At 43.1% G+C, this 20,122-nt stretch overlaps 1 protein-coding gene across 1 annotated transcript; it reads left to right on the top strand.

Moving 5' to 3' along the window:
* Positions 1-1,447: 1,447 nt before the first annotated feature.
* Positions 1,448-18,487, top strand: LOC139414238 (transmembrane protein 51-like). The gene is made up of 3 exons (XM_071162137.1): positions 1,448-1,520; positions 15,030-15,490; positions 16,653-18,487. The coding sequence occupies exons 2-3, from the start codon at positions 15,090-15,092 to the stop codon at positions 17,062-17,064; spliced, it is 813 nt and encodes a 270-aa protein (XP_071018238.1). The 5' UTR covers positions 1,448-1,520; positions 15,030-15,089; the 3' UTR covers positions 17,065-18,487.
* Positions 18,488-20,122: the final 1,635 nt, after the last annotated feature.

Here is a 20,122-nt window from a genome sequence, read left to right as displayed (position 1 = left end):
GGGGGGGGGGGGGGGGGGGGGAGGAGTCTGGAAAATTCCAAATGCTTAGCAGAGCTTGCAATTTGTTCAAATAGCTCAAATATGGCCAAGAGGCACAGACTACAGTTTGTTATGTTTGTCAGAAATATAATACAATTCCTTGTAAACATGCTGGAAAAATTCCTAGAAACTAGAGGCCACTCAGCTTTTCATACTGTTGAATTAAACTCTTTTGTTTGTTATTTGCAAAGGAGTCTTTCATTTCATTGTAAATATGGGAAAATATTACATTCTAATATTCAATTCATAATACGATTTTACTGTCTCTCAAAGTGATTACAATATTGTAAATATTTGTACAGTTTGCATTACGGATACTGAAGGTCTAATGCCGTGGTGTTGAATGTTTACGTCGGCCAGGATGTCAAGGGAAATCTTATTTGTTTTCTATCATCATTAACTCAGAGTGCACGAGTATACAGTACAACAGTAGAGCAGTGTATTTCACCAGAGCATTCCACAACCATATCACACATTCAAACAGCTGGAGGGGGGGCAGAGAAACAGAAGAGAACAGGTATATCAGCTATGGCGATCTCCTACAAAAACCAACCCCAGCACCCTGGTGAACATAGTCAGATAGACATACAAAGTGGGAACATTAGGCTAGTTCAAACTAGTCACATGTGGTTGTAAGATGTGGTTTGAATATCAAAGGCTTGTGCTTTACAGAAAACGCACACTAAATTGTTGATTTGTTATGGCGTAAAACAGTCTACTTTCACTCAAGCATATCACATAAGTATAGTCAGACTACTAACAACAGAAAAGAGTGGCAATTTCCATTGAATGAGAAAGATGTCAGAGTTTATATTGTAGTGTTTTCATATAGGTGTTTATGAAGTAATTATGTACTGTACATGTGCCACTGCTGAATTTTTTTTTGTTTTAACTGCTGTACATGAACTACAATACATGACTTGTGTTTTATGTAGGCCTACTCAATAATAAAGATATACATGCTATCAGAAATGCACGTTATTGCAGTTTATTATGAGCATTTAAGAAAATCGAGAAGGGTCTAATTGCATTCGTTTCGTTTTCATTTGCATTTAGTCTGCTCAGACACTTTTCAGACATGCCTATTTAGGGGAACCCAATTTTTCAATCCACGTTTATTTCAGTTTATGGGGAAAATCCATCATAAACGCTCTTTACGAGCGTACGTCTATGTGCGGTATGGTCGCGTTCACACGTGCGGCATAATAGCAAGGAGGCAGCAAAGGGTTAATTAACTTAATAACACTTTACAACCGGGGGAGGTTTCACTCTGGTTGGAAACTTGATAAAGTTCCTGTTTAACATATTCCTTGAATTCTATAGCGACTATCGTCGGAGGAAATACACACGTTAGTTAATACAGTTTTCAGAGCAGGATTACATTATGCATATTGGGGTAGCAAGATCGTCACCTTGACACCTGCGCTATATCAGGTATTGGAGGGAAGTCATTGGTCGTTGAGCGTTCACGACTGAAACAGGTAAGATCGTCTCAAATTGCAATTCACCTTGACATTTGGAGCAGTGTTCTTCAGGCTAACTTTATTATAAGTACTTCAAGTATTAGTGTTATCTGATAACACAAAATAGAAGTTTGTCTCTAGTGACCAGATGTCAATGTGACATAATGCCACAGAGTTGAGTTGGTAACATGATTTTAGTTCCTCCTTTTAAGTTCCTGGCTGCTCACTTCAGTAGAGGTGCGTGGGTAAAATAACTGGGGAAGCCAGGCCAGAAAAAAATACATACTGTATGTGTTGTGATTATTGCGTTGTTTGCTCTATAACCTGTTAGTTCATATGCCTTGCCACGGTGATATATAGGCCAAAGGCCGAGGCAATAAGAAGACAGTGGCAGAATAAATTCAACCACTCCTTTGTTTCTTCACAAAACCGGACAGCAACCTCTGTCCAGTGAAGTTCACAAGGCATATTGCATTACAGAAAGTAAATCAAATCAAACTTTATTTGTCACATGCTCCGAATACAACAAGTGTAGACCTAACCTTGAAATGCTTACTTACAAGCCCTTAACCAACCGTGTAGTTCAAGAAGAGTTACCAAATGAACTAAAGTAAAAAAATATATATATAATAAAAGCAACATAATAACATAACAATAACAAAGGGTATATATATACAGGGGGTAGTGAGTCAGTGTGCAGGGTACAGGTTAGAGGTCATTTGTACATGTAGGTAGGGATAAAGTGACTATGCATAGATAATAAACAGCGAGTAGCAGCAGTGTACAAATGGGGGGGGGGGGGGGGTCAATGTAATAGTCCGGTGGCCATTTGATTAATTGTTCAGCAGTCTTATGGCTTGGGGGTAGAAGCTGTTAAGGAGCCTTTTGGTCCTAGACTTGGCGCTCCGGTACCGCTTGCTGTGCAGTAGCAGAGAAAACAATCTATGACTTGGGTGACTGGAGTCTCTGACAATTTTATGGGCTTTCCTCTGACACTGCCTATTATATAGGTCCTGGATTGCAGGAAACTTGGCCCCAGTGATATAATGGGCCGTACGCACTACTCTCTGTAGCGCATTACGGTCAGATGCCGAGCAGTTGCCATACCAGGCAGTGATGCAACCGATTAGGATGTTCTCGATGGTGCAACTGTAGAACTTTTTGAGGATCTGGGTGTTATGGTTATTCCTTGTATAATGACAAACCGGGGCATAGGTTTAACTCCTTTTAATTAACATATACTTCAGCTAGAAAACTCCATATTTAGCCATGCAAGGCATTCTTCAACCCCCTGCCCCCCACATAGCCTGCTGGGTAACTTAGTCTAAATGTTAATAACACATAACAACACATCTTCCTTCCTTTAAAAGGAAACTACTTTTCTATGTAACTACACATGTCACATCACATCTGTTTACTCAACCTGCATAACACGCAATTTTCAAAAACACACATTTCTTTTTTTTTTTACATTGCTCTCATCACTTAAGACGCAATAAACATATTCTGATGTATTATTATTATTTTTTCAACTAAATATAGTCTGTCCAACAATACTCTATTGTGGCTCTATTACTTTTCACATAAACAAAACATTCAGTCCAGGTGACCCTTTTTTTTGGATTGTTTAGCAATTCTCAATAGGCCTTTCAGGGGCTCTGACAGTCCTTTTTGGTCGTTCTGCTGAAGTGCTTCCTGAAACAGTTGTGGACAGCGCTCATTGTCAGTCAGGGTGTTCTGACTGAATTGTCCATTGCTAAAGGCATTTGACGCTTCAGCAGTATCCTCCTGATGATCCTCAGTCCCTCGAGTGAATGGCTGAAGCCTTAGATCCACTCTGTTTCGTCTCAGTTGTGATCCACACTCCGTTTGGATCTCATAGGATCGCGGTGCAACTTCTCTCTGCACACACCCTTGCTGCATCCAGATTCCTTTGGTGATGTCTCGGAGTCGTACCTGATCTCCAGGTTTCAGTTCAGGTAAGTGTCTTGCACTTTTGTCGTGTCGCTGTTTTTGTTTGTCTTTCTGTTTTTCCTTCGCGAGTTTGACTTTGTGAGGACCTCTGGGTGTTAGCAAGTCCTCATTTATGAGTAGGTTGGTTCTGATGCGACGTCCCATCAACATTTGTGCAGGTGAAAGTCCGTTCTGCAGCGGTGCGCTGCTGTAGATAATCTGATTTTTTCGGAAATCCTCCTTTCCATCGTGTGCCTTTTTCATCAGACCTTTGACAATTTTGACTGAACTCTCTGCTAAGCCGTTGGACCTTGGGTAGTTGGGGCTGGAGGTGTTGTGTCGGAATCCCCAGTCGTCAGCGAACGATCGGAATTCAGAACTTGAGAACTGTGGGCCATTGTCCGAGTACAGTTCAGACGCAGCCCCATGTCTTGCAAAGACTGACTTCAGGTAGGTGATTACAGCTTGCTGGAGGTAGTTGGCAGGGTTGCTACTTCAGGGTAGTTTGAGTAGTAGTCGTTAACAACAATGTGACTTTTGCCATTGCAGTCAGAAAGGTCAACTCCAACTTTGTAGTAGGGTCTGTTGGGTACTGGATGAGGCATTAGCGGCTCTGCTTGCTGCTTTGGCCTGTAGGTGAAACAGTTCACATGAAGCAATGGTCTGGCTGATTTCCTGGTTCATTCTTGGCCAGTACATTACTTCTGGTGCTCGTCGTTTGCATTTTTCCTCACCCATATGGCCCTCATGTATTTTCGGTAGCATTTCTTCGCCTAGTGTCATAGGAATGACAATCTTGTTGCCTTTGAACACTATGTCATCCACAACGGTGAGCTCTGCTCTGCACATCCAGTAATCCTGTATTCTCCTTGGACAGTTGTTTTTCTGTGCGGGCCATCCTATCAGTGTTGTTTCTTTCAACTCTGTCATTGTTTGGTCAGCTGCGGTCTCTCTTTTGATCTACTCCATTCTCTCAGAAGACACAGGAAGTGATGCTACGATCATGTCGACGTAGGCCTGAATCTCAGTGTTTTTCTGTGTGTCAAAGCTCTCTTTCTTGTCTACTGCTCGAGAAAGAGTGTCGGCGGCGAACATTAACTTTCCCGGGGTATAGATCATCTCCACATCATACCTTTACAGTCTGATCAACATTCTCTGGATTCTCATTGGACAATCATTCAGTGGCTTAGACATGATTGACACCAATGGTTTGTGGTCGGTGTATTGGTGAAACCTTTCACAAGCGTATGGGCTCACCAGTAGATCTTTCTATATTTGTGCATACCTTATCTATGTGCCTGTCAAGGCTCTGGACGCATAAGTGACGGGTTGCCATGTGTCGTCATGCTGTTGCAGAAGAACTGCTCCCAGGCCAAACTGTGACACGTCTGCAGAAATCCTTGTGCTTTTCTCTGGATCATAGAACCTGAGCACTGGCTCTTCTGTGATTGTCTGCTTTAGGTTTTTGAAGCAGTTTTCCTGTTCATGGGACCATTCCCATTAATTTTTCTGTCCCAGAAGACATCTGAGTGGAGCGGACTGTGCTGACAGTTGAGGTATGAACTTTGCAAGGTAGGTGATCATGCCCATGAAGTGTCTCACGTCGTCCTTGTTCTTTGGGCGCTCCATGTTGTTGATGGCTGATATTTTCCTCGGGTCTGGTTTGACTCCATCCTCTGAAAGGACGTCTCCCATGAAGGTAAGTGTTTTCACACCAAACTCGCATGTGTCCTTGTTTAGTTTTAGGTTTCCTTTCCGTGTCAGGTCCAGCACTTGTCTCACTCTCGCGTCGTGCTCTTCTTTTGTGGACCCCCAGACGATGATGTCATCCATCATGGTCTCCACTCCTGGAATGTGCTCAAAGATCATGTGGATTGTCTTGTGGTAGACTTCTGGCGCTGAGAGAATCCCATATGGTAGATAAAGAAATCTGTACCTGCCCTCAGGTGTGTTGAATGTGCATAGCCTTGAGCTTGCATCATCTAGCTTCATTTGCCAGAGTCCTGATGAGGCATCAAGCTTACTGAACGACTTTGCTCCAGCAAACTGCGACATTATCTCTTTTCTGGTTGGCAACTTGAAATGCTCTCTCTTGATTGCTTTGTTGAGATCTCTCGAGTCTAGACATATCCTGAGATCGTCGTTCTTTTTCACCACAATAACCAGTGAGCTTACCCAGTCTGTAGGTTCATCCATTTTTGTGATGATGTCCATCTTTTCCATGCGTCCGAGTTCCTCCTTGAGCTTTTTCCTCAGTGCAAATGGAACTTTTCTGCATGCATGCACAACTGGAGTAATTTTGTCATCAGTACATATGTTGTGTTCTCCTGGTAAACATCCAAGACCCTCAAACATGTCCCCATACTCATCCTGTAGCGATTCTTGGTCATTTTCAGTCTGTGATGTCACTACATACACTTTTTTCAACAAATTGCGCTTTTCACATGCATTGATTCCTAGAATAGGCTGTATACACTTTTCCACAATCAGCAGCTGTGCTCTGAACTGTTTTCCTTTATGCTGTAAAGTTACTATGCAGCTACATTTGACTGGTACTTTCTCCCCAGTATAACCAGTAACCTTCATTTTCACCGGGTGTATTTTGCTCTTCACCTTCAGTGTTTTGTAGTCATCCAGCGATAACAGGTTTACCTGTGCTCCAGTATAACGCTTCAATGGTATTATGGTTTAATTCACAGTCAATGGCACAATCCATTCAGCTTTTACTGCATTGCATATTTCCACAGAATCAACAAAGAATTCTTCAATCTCCTTGATTGTGTGAACCTTTTTTCTTTGTAGCCTCAGCTTTGCAGCATTTTGAGAAATTATTATTTTTCCCACAGTTGTTACATGATTTGCCATATGCAGGGCATTTTTTGGGCTTGTGGATAAATCCACATTTTCCACATGTAGTGTTTTGATTTCTCTCTTTTGCTTGTTTTTGTTTTGTAAGGTGTTGTGTGTGGTGCTCCTCTCTTTTTATTACATACACTGACGTATCTTCCCTGCACAGCTCTTTAGCTTGTGCTCTGGAGGTTTCAGCTGCCCGACACACATTCACTGCTTTATCCACAGTTAAATCTTGCTCACGCAGGAATCTCTCCTTGAGTCCATTATCAAGTATGCCACAGACTATCCTGTCTATCACTAGTGAGTCTTTCAGATTTTCAAATTCACATGTTTTGCTCAGTGTTCAGCTCAGCTAAATACTGGTCAAAACTGACTCCCTGTTTCTGATCATGAGAGAAAAACTTCTCTCAAACGTGACGTTCTGGCTTGGTACAAAGTACTCCTCAAATTTAGCCATTAGTAGCACAGTCAATGTCAAGTTTGCCTCGTCTTGCTGAAAGCGATTGTAAATGTCCAATGCATCCTCTCCAATAACATGCAGAAAAATGGAAGCTTTCAATTTGCCATCATCTCCCCCTGCGCCACTTGCTGCTAGGTAGATATTGAGTCTCTGCTTGAAACGTTTCCAATTGTCAGATAGATTGCCTGTTAACTGCATAGGAGTAGGAGGACTAAGCCTATCCATGATGGAGAACAGGAACAGTGTCAATTTATCTTACTTCAGTATGTTGCTCATCAACTTGCTCGTCAACAGATTCCAATGCAGCCTCGCTCTCGCTGCTGTCACTCTCGCTGCTGCGGCTCGTTGCCCTCGCTCTTGCAAGCTGGCATCTTTGACTACTCGCGTCACTTGACTTGTGGTAGAATGTTCCATTTTCGTCGCGGAAATTTGCAGAGTTACTCCTTTATTTTCTCTGTCTCGTCATAGCGACTACCAATCTGACACCATGTTATGTTTGTTCCTTGTATAATAACAAACCGGGGCGTAAGTTTAACTGCTTTTAATTAACATATACTTAACAAAACTGCTTGTTTAGCCATGCAAGGCATTATTTTACCACCAGCCCCCCGCATAGCCAGCTGGGAACATCATCTAAATGTTATTAACACATAACACACTGGGGACCCATGCCAAATCTTTTCAGTCTCCTGAGGAGGAAAAAGTTTTATCATGCCCTCTTCACGACTGTCTTGGTGTGTTTGGACCATGATAGATCGTTGGTGATGTGGACACCAAGGAATTTGAAACTCTCGACCCGCTCCACTACAGCCCATCAATGTTAATGGGGGCCTATTCGGCCCGCCTTTTCCTGTAGTCCACGATCAGCTCCTTTGTCTTGCTCACATTGAGGGAGAGGTTGTTGTCCTGGCACTACACTTCCAGTTCTCTGACCTCCTCCCTATTGGCTGTCTCATCGTTGTCGGTGATCAGGCCTACCACTGTTGTGTCATCAGCAAACTTAATGATTGTCTTGGAGTCGTATTTGGCCACGCAGTCGTGGGTGAACAGGGAATATAGCAGGGGACTAAGTACACACCCCTGAAGGGCCCCAATGTTGAGGATCAGGCGTGGCAGGCGTGTTGTTGCCTACCCTCACCACCTGGAGGCAGCCCGCCAGGAAGTCCAGGATCCAGTTGCAGAGGGAGGTGTTTAGTCCCAGGGTCCTTAGCTTAGTGATGAGCTTAGTGATGAGCTTCGTGGGCAACATGGTGTTGAACGCTGAGCTGTAGTCAATGAACAGCATTCTCACATAGGTGTTCCTTTTGTCCAGGTGGGAAATGGCAGTGTAGAGTGCGATTGAGATTGCGTCATCTGTGGATCTATTAGGGCGGTATGTGAATTGGCGTGGGTCTAGGTTATACGGGAGGATGCTGTTGATGTGAGCCATGACCAGCCTTTCGAAGCACTTCATGGCTGCCCACATGAGTGCTACGGGGCGGTAATCATTTAGGCAGGTTACCTTCACTTCCTTGGGCACAGGGACTATGGTGGTCTGCTTGAAACATGTAGGTATTACAGACTCAGTCAGGGAAAGGTTGAAAATGTCAGTGAAGACACTTGCCAGTTGTGTGAGTAACTTATGTACAGTACCGTATGATAAGCTATAGACCACACTATCAACCAAGAGAGTTCTCATCTATATTATTCGTAGCTGTCTATTTACCACCACAGACTGACACTGGCACTAAGACCGCTCTCAACCAACTCTATAAGGCCATAAGCAATCAAGAAAATGCTCACCCAGAAGTGGCGCTCCTAGTGGCCGGGTACTTTAATGCAGGCAAACTTAAATCAGGTTTACCAAATTTTTACCAGCATGTCACGTGTAAACAGAGGGAAAAAAACTCTCGACCAACTTTACTCCACACACAGAGATGCATACAAAGCTCTCCCCCGCCCTCCATTTGGAAAATCCGACCATAATTCTATCCTCCTGATTCCTGCTTACAAGCAAAAACTAAAGAAGGAAGTACCAGTGACTCGCTCAATTCGGAATTGGTCAGATGGCACGGATGCTACACTACAGGACTGTTTTGCTAGCACAGACTGGAATATGTTCCGTGATTCATCCAATGACATTGAGGAGTATACTACCTCAGTCACCGGCTTCATCAATAAGCGCATCGACATTGTCGTGCCCACAGTGACCGTATGTATATATCCCAACCAGAAGCCATGGATTACAGGCAACATCTGCACCGAGCTAAAGGCTAGAGCTGCCGCTTTCAAGGAGCGGGACACTAATCCGGACACAAGAAAGGAGAGGGACATGAAATCCTGCTACTCCCTTAGATGAACCATCAAACAAGCAAAGCGTCAATACAGTACTAAGATTAAATCCTACTACACCGGCCCTGACGCTCGTCAGATGTGGCAGGGCTTGCAAACTATTACGGACTACAAAGGGAAACCCAGCCGCGAGCTGCCCAGTGATGCAAGCCTACCAGACGAGCTAAATGCCTTTTACGCTCGCTTCGAGGCAAGCAACACTGAAGCATGCATGAGAGCACCAGCTGTTCCGAACGACTGTGTGATCACGCTCTTCGTAGCCAATGTGAGCAAAACTTTTAATAGGTCAACATTCACAAAGCCGCGGGCCAGATGGATTATCACAACGTGTACTCAAAGCATGAGCGGACCAACTTGCAAGTGTCTTCACTGACATTTTCGACCTCTCCCTGACTGAGTCTATAATATCTAAATGTTTCAAGCAGACCACCATAGTCCCTGTGTCCAAGAAAGCGAAGGTAACCTGCCTAAATGATTACCGCCCTGTAGCACTCACGTCAGTAGCCATGAAGTGTTTTGAAAGGCTGGTCATGGCTCACATCAACACTATCATCCCGGAATTTGCATACCGCCCCAACAGATCCACAGATGACGCAATCTCAATCACACTCAGTACATCACTGGGGCCAAGCTTCCTGCCAACCAGGACCTATATACTAGGCGGTGTCAGAGGAAGGCTCAAAAAATTGTCAAGGACTCCGTCACCCAAGTCATAGACTGTTCTCTCTGCTACTGCACGTCAAGCGGTACCAGAGTGCCAAGTCTAGGACCAAAAGGCTCCTTAATAGCATCTACCCCCAAGCCATAAGACTGCTGAACAATTAATCAAATGGCCACCCAGACTATTTACATCCGTCTGCTTTCCACTAGACACTGAGAGATGAATTCCCCTTTCAGCAGAACAATAACCTAAAACACAAGGCTAAATCTAAACCGGAGTTGCTTACCAAGAAGACAGTGAATGTTCCTAAGTGGCTGAGTTACAGTTTTGACTTAAACATACTTGAAAATCTGTAGCAAGATCTGAATGGTTGTCTAGCAATGATCAACAACCAATTTGACAGAGTTGAAGAATTTTGAAAAGAACAATGTGCAAATGTTTCACAATCCAGGTGTGGAAAACTCTTAGACTTACCCAGAATGACTCACAGCTGTAATCGCTGCCAAAGGTGCTTAAACAAAGTATTGACTCAGGGGTGTCAATACTTATGTAAATGAGATATTTCTGTATTTAAGGTTCAATAAATTTGAAGCATTTTCTAAAAACATGTTTTCTCTTTGTCATTGGGGTGTATTGTGTGTAGATAGGTGAGAAAAAATGATATTTAATCCATTTTGAATTCAGGCTTTAACACAACAAAATGTGGACTAAGTCAAGGGGTATGAATGCTTTCTGAAGCCACTGTATATTTGTTGTAGAGCACCTGAAGGCACATCAAGGCCTAGCCACTGTTGCAAATAGAAGGCTTTTTCATACATTCATGCTTCTGATATTGTCTCAACACTTTCATGTCAATAATTGTTTCATGGTATGTGATCAGTGCACTGCATGCCTTCAACTGCCATCCTTTACAGTACAATTTTGATTAACTTCCTGAATTTGTCATTCCTTTCTAGGATACTGTCTTTTTAGTGCATGTTAACACCTGTACTGTGAAGCTATTCACACTTTTCAAAACCGGTCTTTTATTCCCACCCCAAGCACCTCTTAAAGTGATCCAACAAGTCAAACAATATAATATACGAAGTGGCTGAGGTTCCGGATTTTCTGGGTAATGATACAGAGATGATTATAGATTTTTTTTAACCCCTTTTTCTCCCCAATTCTCAATGTTGTCTCATCCCTGCAATTCCCCAATGGGCTCGGGAGAGACGAAGGTGGAGTCATGCGTCCACCAAAACATGACCCGCCTACTTGCGCTTCTTAACACCCGCCAGCTTAACCCGGAAGCCAGCTGCATCAATGTGTCGGAGGAAACACCGTTTAACTGGTGACGTGGTCAGCCTGCAGGCACTCGGCCCGCCACAAGGAGTCGCTAGAGGAGCCAAACCCTCTCATAATCCGGACGACGATGGGCCAATTGTGTACCGTCCTATGGGACTCCCTGCGATGGCCGGTTGTGGCACAGCCCGGGAATGAACCCTGGTCTGTAGTAACGTCTCTAGCACTGCAGTGCCGACAGCGTAATTGCTTTTTGGTACACCAGAATTACATTGCGTTGCAGAGGCAGTTGCAGTGCGTTCTGATTTATCGGACGGAAATGGTAACAGAAGGTGAATGTTCAACTTTTGTTGCACACCTATCCAGATGATGCTGCGTACTATTTCCCCCTAGGACGTTGCCGGTGTGATCGAAGCGTTAGACCGCTGTGCCACTGCCACTCGGGAGGCCTTAGCTGCTGCCCACTTCGCTGCCTACATAGCTTCTGCTGATTGCTCCACTGCTGCTTCCCCCTCCTTGACATGGAAGGGAAACTTAATGTTGTACAATAAAGACCTATAAGTGGGAGAAGGAGAAAAGGAAGGACAGGGGGAGGGAGGTGGGAGAAGGGGGAGGGAGGTGGGAGAAGGGGAAGGGAAGGGGGAAGAATGGGGAACTATGCATTCCATGCCTCTAGCTAGCACGCTTTTATGTTCTTTTTTTCAGAGAGGTTGACAGGCTTCATGCAGCTATCATGTGGCACACAAACGACATGTTCCTCCAAACTTTGTCTGTTGTAAAAGATGCAAACATAAGCTTGACACAAGCAGTCTAGCGATTTCATGTTCTTCTTATATGCTGAATTACATGCAGCTTTTTAGGCAAGCATATTAAACACAAGCGAAACACTGACGGGCAGTCAAAATAGCCATTTGTTATTTTCTCATCATTGCGAAGATTGGCAACTCTCACTACTACATTATATGGCAGCATAACTATGAAGAGTATCATCACAAACAGTAGGCAGTCTAAAGCAGTATTTGACAAACAACTTAAGGAATAATTGTGCGCCGGGCGACGCAAAACGAACTCACCCATTGTCAGACTGGTTACTGGCAGGATACATGCTCTTCGGTCTGGATACATGCTTATGCTGCACTGCCAACCTTCAGCTGAGCAGTTAGTAGGACCTGTGTGGTTAAAACACAGATATTTATTTTGCCCCAATCCAAAACTTACATGCAGCTATCTAGGCAGCATATGGTCATTTGCATGTAAAAGGACTCATGAGCACCAACATGTGAAGTTCATAAGCCTATATTTTTTTTTAAATTAAAACATATTTTAATTTTTCAACCATTTTCCATCCTAAAAATTAGGAATAAGCAAAGGCTTTGATTTCTGGTCAAACCGATAGAAAAGGGGTCTGAGAAAGCATCTACCAGAAAACGTCTTAAAAGGGATTGGAAATACAGCTAAACACAATGTTGATGTAAAGACCCCTGCCAACCCCTGCCAACTACATAAGATAAACACTTGTATTTAGTTTTGGGGGAAAAGATTCTGCCTTCTGTAAGTTTAAGAAACATTGCATTAAAAGTCTGATACCAAAAACCCACATTTTTAAGATATGTTTTAATTTCTCTCGCTCATGAGGGAGGTTCATGAAAGTTCACAGACGTAACCAGTAAAGGTAGACCAATTACTTCGTTTTTTTACTTATTTCAAATTTGTTTATGAATTATTAAATGATTCAAAGTCTAAATTCCATTCCTAAAAAAAATCTGTAATGGAATTTATGCAATTTAGTTGGCTACAGTTGGGTTCTCAAGTTTGGACAGCACAGCAGAGTTCAGTACAGTCAAGAAAAGTAGAGTATATTCTACTTTAGTACTATACTGAACTCTAGTTTTCTGAGCTGTACTGTACTCTACTGAGCTCTACTGTGCTGTATTTTGACATCCAAGCTTGTGAAACATAGTCTATGATTGGTTCAGATATGGTCCAGTCCACACCAAACAAATTTGGTCTTGTTTTGGGGCCGGAACTCATTCAAATAATAGCTAATGTGTAGAATAATACCCAAATATGCAAAGAGGATATTGCATGTGTATACGTTTTTGTGTACCTATTTAGGATACACCACCATATTCATAATTATGCATTTCTGTGTGGTACAGATCAGGGACCCATGATGAAATTCCTTTACCGCAATTCCGTTACCTATTGTAAATTCACTTCACTTACTGTAGTTGAACAACCAAACAAGATTTTTTTCAAAGTCAATGTGTCATGTCATAGCTAACACACCATTCTTTCTGCGGACGTTTTTTAAATCTTAATTAAAAGGTGTACACATACTGTAAACTAAGGGAGATTTTACAGAAATTCTGTTATCAATCTTCGCATCTGCACAGTTATTCCAGGAAACGTGTTTTTGTCAAATGTTCACTGTAAATTGTTAAAAGTAGTCATTGTGCACAGAGTTGTATGGTTTGTTAAACTTTGAAATCAATGGTTTTTGTTTGGCATACATTTTAACTGAAAAATCTTGAGTCTCAGCGCAATTCCGTTATGGAATTGCCCGTATCAAACACAAGCAAGACACAGACATGCAGTCTAATTAGCGACGTAATGTTATTTTTCATCACCATTGCAAACATTGACTAAGCAGTAGTCGTACAGGCAGTCAAATTAGTAGTGTTCTTTTTTCAGGAACTCTGGCTAGTGGCTAAGATATGGCAGCAACTATAAAGATACGAGATTTTTTGTTGTTGCTCCAATTAAATGTGTAGATACTGCGTCCTGCTTGTGCAACTGCAATATCCGTTACAATAGACGGCGAAGGTGGTGTAGCCTTCATAATATATATATTTTTGGGAATGTTGGTTGAAATCGCTGCAGGGTTTTTATTTCAGTTGTTCGAAAAAAATGAGGCAGATACATAGGTTACATGATCATGGTTCAGAAGAGGGTGAGTATAAAGAGAGAAACTTGAAGGGAGGGGGAGTGTGAGACTAATAACGTGTGCGCAGAACGTGATCAAGATCCTTAGCTTTGAGAAAGAGGTTTCCGGTGGTGAGGGCAGAGGCAAAAACTCTGTATTTGCCACATTAACAATGATTCATAGCGTGAGATGGAGGTATATCCCTATTAAATGAGTGTCATTTTGAAGCTGTCATAATGGAATGTCCTTATAATATATGCAATTTAGCAGACGTTTTTCTCGGTGACTTAATCGTGCGTGCAAACATGTATGTACGGGTGCTCCCGGGAATTGAACCCACTGCCTAGCGTTGCATGCGCCATGCACTACCAACTGAGCTACGTTGTGAAGTGTTCTTCCTGAAAATTACACTGTGACACGTTCTAGCTACCTGTAAACTGGAGAGAAACAAGTGGAAGTGCCCGAAGTTAACAATGCTCTGTTTGTTATGCTGTAGTGATACAACCTGATTACGCAACCTAGGGGTGTAATGTTGGTTTAGCATGATTTAGGAGGACTAGACCATCAAATAAACATACAGGACTTTGACTGGGTAATATATTGTCGCTGGAAATACCAACATTCACAGACTGAAGTATTTAACCTCCAACAATACATTTTAAACAGCAGGGCTAGCCTTTATTCAAACTTTCTAGTCTTTAGGAAGATTTCCTAGAACTTGACTGCAATTGTCTCTAGACCTACACCTACATTTTGTCCAGGTGCTTTTTGGTCAATGAATGGCTCATTCACATAATCATTCGGCTCTCTTTGGTTGGCACTATTCCAGCAGCTCTTTATTATGTAAAATGTGTTTGTGAAGAACGAAAACACGGGTTAATGTAAACCTCCTTGAACTGCTTTGGCTCTGGCCCCGTTCCCAGCCACATTGTGTCTATCCCAGGAAGTTGTTCATTGTCATCTGATTTCAGCTAGTCTAGCCCTTTGCCGGTTTTATTGTACTGCTATGCCCCTGCTCCTGACTAAATGCGAGAACCACCCCCCCTTTCTCCCACACTGCAGGTTAGGACAAGTCTCCTCTCCCCAGTCTACAGTGTCGGGTGGTGGGACTCGGTGGGGGGGATGTGTACCAGTGGTGTTCCAGCCAGCTCCAGCCATGGGGTCAGCCGGTCGGGCTCCTCGTATGCCCTGTGTGCCCTTGGGGTGGGGCTCATAGCCCTGGGCATCGTCATGATTGTGTGGTCAATGGTTCCCAGGGATGCTACCCAGACAACCAAGACTCCAGGCAACTCCAGTATAACAGTGCCAGCAGACCATGGTGAGGATGGGGATGGCGAGGAAGACAAGGAAGCAGCGAAGACCTTATCAATAGCCTATGTGCTGGTGGGGGCAGGGGTGGCCATGCTGCTGCTGTCTATCTGCCTGGGGGTGAGGAACAAGCGGAGGAAGCACCAGAGAAGACAGGAGACACGGGCCGTAGGAGTCCGCTTCGTGGACCATGTGGCTGGGGAGGCAGGAGAGAAGTGAGTGCTTCAATCGATTTAGATAATCACTGTCTAACAGTGATTGATTTGAATCATCCAAGAAGGGATTCAGAGGCTTTGTTTTCACTATAAACTCATATATGACTTACAGTGAGCTCCAAAAGTATTGGGAATTGTAGTAAAAAGTTAAGTATTTGGTCTCATATTTCATAGCACACAATGAATACATTAAGCTTGTGACTACAAACTTATTGGATGCATTTTACTTTTTGTTTTTGTTGTATTTGAGATTATTTTGTGCCGAATAGAAATGAATGGTAAATAATGTTTTGTGTAATTTTGCAGTCACCTTTTATTGTAAATAAGAATAGAATGTGTTTCTAAACACTTCCAACATGACACAATACATTACTTGATGTAATCATTGTGTGATAGGAATATGGGACCAAATACAAAACTTTTGACTTCTTTAAAACACATGGGGGGGGGGACTATGTACAAAAAGTGCTGTAATATCGAAACGGTTCACCCGATATGGATGAAAATACCCTCAAATTAAAGCTGGCAGTCTGCACTTTAACCTCAGTCATTGTATAATTTCAAATCCAACATGCTGGAGTACAGAGCCAAAACAACAACAAATTGACTGTCCCAATACTTTCGGAACTCACTGTAGTTCCCAGGGTGATGCCTGGAAATGAATATGTTCCTGTAGGTTCCAAATTGTCCCTTTTGATTGACACAGTTCCATTAAAGCACCAGTTATCTAGTCTCTCCCAATCCAAGCTAGTTAAAGGAGCTACATGCAACATTTCCACCTGCAAAACTAGCACCAAATGTCATTACATACCAGTAGTAATTAAGGAATACATATCCATGAGAGAAACAAACAAATATTGACCTCTGAGATGCTGTAAAGCTTTTTGCCACAACGGGACAGTTTGACTAGTTGTTGTTGTGTATGTACAACTTCCTGCATTACAATTGTCTCTCGTTCATGAGGTTAACAACAATAGAAAAAACATGGCAATACAAAACTTCTTATTGTCCTTGCTGTTTTGGAGATTATGATCATGTAAGAAGCAGTACTTAGCTATTTTAGGCATTTCTAGTATCCTTAAAAAAACATCAAATGTAAATGATGGCACAAATGTGACATGTTACTTATTTAAAATCGGTGTCCCTGTACATTGTTTTGCAGTTTAGATGAGCCAGTCCCAGTCTACAACGTGCCCAGCTATGAGGAGGCGGTCACCAGTGGCCAGTTCCCCATCCGCCAGAGCAACTTACGCCAGAGCAACTCCCAGCTGCCTTCCTACGAGGACCTCATCTGTGCTGTGGAAAACGAGGGGGAGGGACCAAGTGCTGCCCCAGTTAAGGAGGCTCATCCTAGCAGTCCCACTCCTGAGCCCCAGCCCGCTGCTGCAGCCAACCCCCACAGCAGTAGCCGGGCCAGCCGGATACTACGGCCCAACAGGGTACGCAGAATCAAGTCTGAGAAACTCCATCTGAAGGACTTTCGTTTTAACATTCGCAACCCTACTGATGCGAAGGTGACCATTGAACCAATCACTCCGCCACCACAGTACGACGGCAAGATACCTGAGTTCTGACAGCGCCCCCTATAGCCTGGGAGTACTAAAAGCATTGTTTCAATGTTGAGTAAGACAACACTATTGCTGGATCAGATGTCTAATAATAATAATGAGGCCTAGCTGTGAGTGTTCCTCCTTCACCCTCCTGGATCAAGATCCCTGCTACCTAAATTTGTTTTGTGCGTCAAATTTATATGATTTCAAATGACTTTTTTACGTTGGGAAAGAACTAGCACCCCTTGTGTGCACTGCCGGTAATACTGTATATCACGGTATGGTACATTAATGGTGTGAAGGTAGGAACCTGGATACCGCACAACTCTGCCCTACAGGACACACTGCATCAAATACCCTAGTTTCAGACTCCTAATGATCCTTACACCTCTGAAGCCACTTCCATACCTGTCAACATAACTTCTCTGAACTCTCAATAGCTGTTTTTCCACCAAGTTTTAGATAAGGGGAATAATGGGGTGTTAACACTAGAGATCCTGACCGCCAGTGTGACCCCCCCCCCCTCCCTTCTCTGCATAAGCGAGCTTGGCCCTTCTTCTTCGGTCTGCTGATGCAATCAGGTCCTCAAACACAGGGGAGCGCCAGGGTGGGGAGGTTATTAAAAAGGCATCGGGGGTCCTCTGGGTCTGTCGCCACATCAGACATGATGTCTTCAGTTGACCCCACAAATCAATGCTTCCTTTCAGCAGAGTTCTTTTGACCAACTGTCTTGACCACTTGAATCTCAAAGCTAAAAAAAATAAAATAAAAGCGCAAGTCTCAACTTTTAAAAACTCAGTACTCTATTTAAAATGTATGGATTGGTTCACATTTATAAACTAACCCGTCTCTGGCGACTCAGTCTGTTCCGTTCCTTTGCTCCGTCTGGGGTGTCTGACAACTTATGCATCTCTTTCAGTCCAACACTGATTTGCAGCTGCATCTGAGGTGACAGTGTGGTCTGTTAGCAATGCCTATATGCTTCAAAATCCTTGAAAAAAGGATCAAATGTAGAATATTGTTGCAGTCAGTCCATGTCTTCGTAGGACTACTCACTTTCAAATTCTGCCATGCGCCACTCTCCATCTGTGTACCTTCATCTCAGCTGACTGACCAGCTGACTGACCAGCTGACTGACCAGCTGACTGACCAGCGGACTGACCAGCTGACTGACCAGCTGACTGGCCAGCTGACTGACCAGCAGACTGACCAGCGGACTGACCAGCGGACTGACCAGCTGACTGACCAGCTGACTGACCAGCAGACAGTACACAGGTGTTGTGCGGGCGGTTGTTCCTGAGACATTAGTTGACAAAGAAAAGTTCATGCATGATATTTGCACTAACACTTAATGTAACATATTTGAGAATGCTAAAATAACCATCATACAAGAACCTACCCTGATTGCTTGGTTGGACTCCCCCCCCCCCAAAAAAAAAAAAAAAAATATTGTCAAATTCCAAGTCATAAGTGATCACATTTGTTCTCACTTTTCTTGCGGCTTATACTACATTTGTTCTCCTCACCAGCATTAATGTGTAGATCCCTTACTGTCCGCTATTAAAACAGAAAAGAGCATCATTAGTCAATTAACATGATTCAAATATTCAATGTTAGCTACCACCAGTGTGCAAGTTGCAAAAGTAAACATTGAACTTACGGATAGCTCATTCCATTTTGCCTGACGAACGCCCGTCATCCTTTCAAGTGCAGTCGCTGCAGAAGTGCTTAGCTGTAGCTGCTGCCGTTGTTGTTGTTGGAATAGCTAGTTGAGCTACTTATGTCATCCGTCTATCGTCCATATCAGCCACCATGTTGTAGACCGGCATCTGATTCAGCCTGGTTATGACATGAGTTGTTGGAAATCCATGCCCTCATTTGGTGATGCATCATTCCCTTGCACAAAGAGACTACCGGCAGGTCCCAAAAACGAATTGTATCAATAACATTTTTTTTTTAATCAATAGCCGCTTGTCTCCTTTGCTGTATTTTACTAGGCTTGGTTAGCTAGCTAACGTTCAATAGCTAGCTACCAAGCTATCCGTTCTTCCGCCAACGTTGGAAAGCTAACGTTAGCCAACTGCTTTGGAAGATTTGTAGCTAGCTAGTTAATTTTACTTGCCAGCAAACAGTAGCTTGTTTTAGTCAACAGAAATCCATGTAACATGATCATGTTAATGTTAGTTATTGACTACATTGCTACTGTAGCTATCTCTGCCAATGTTATAGCTGCTACAGTGCCAGCTAGCAGAGATAGCTATGCTAGCTAGATTTATTTCAAATATAATATGTTATTTGTCACATGCGCCGAATACAACACCAAACCGTGAAATGCTTACTTACAAGCCCTTAACCAACAATGCAGTTCAAGAAATAGAGTTAAGAAAATATTTACTTAATCAACTAAAGTAAAAAATAAAATATAAAGTAACACAATAATAAACAGCGAGTAGTAGTGGTGTAAAAACAAAGGGGGAGGTGTGAATGTAAATAGTCTGGGTGGCCATTTGACTAATTGATCAGCAGTCTAACGGCTTGGGGGTAGAAGCTGTTAGCGAGCCTTTTGGACCTAAACTTGGCGCTCCGGTACCGCTTGCCGTGCGGTAGCAGAGAAAACAGTCTATGACTTGGGTGACAGGAGTCTTTGACAATTTTTTGGGCCTTCCTCTAACACCACCTAGTATATAGGTCCTGGATGGCAGAAAGCTTACAGTACAGTGATGTACTGGACCGTACACACTACCCTCTGTAGTGCCTTACGGTCGGATGCAGAGCAGTTGCCATACCAGGCGATGTTGCAGCTGTAGAACTTTTTGAGGATCTGGGGACCCATGCCAAATTTTTTCAGTCTCCTGAGGGGGAAAAGGTGTTGTCGTGCCCTCTTCACAACTGTCTCGGTGTGTTTGGACTATGATAGTTTGTTGGTGATGTGGACACCAAGGAACTTGAGACTCTCAACCCGCTCCATTACAGCCCCGTTGATGTTTCTTGACAGTCTCATTTGGAATGTTGTGGCTGTGGGCTATAGAGTACTCGCAGTACCATTTATAAATGTTATCCCTAACCATTTACATGGCATGGT

The sequence above is a fragment of the Oncorhynchus clarkii genome, chromosome 7 (assembly GCF_045791955.1).
Source record: "Oncorhynchus clarkii lewisi isolate Uvic-CL-2024 chromosome 7, UVic_Ocla_1.0, whole genome shotgun sequence".
Taxonomy (NCBI): Eukaryota; Metazoa; Chordata; class Actinopteri; order Salmoniformes; family Salmonidae; genus Oncorhynchus; species Oncorhynchus clarkii.
The sequence above is the reverse complement of the archived record's forward strand: the minus strand, read 5'-3'. Positions and strand labels throughout refer to the sequence as shown.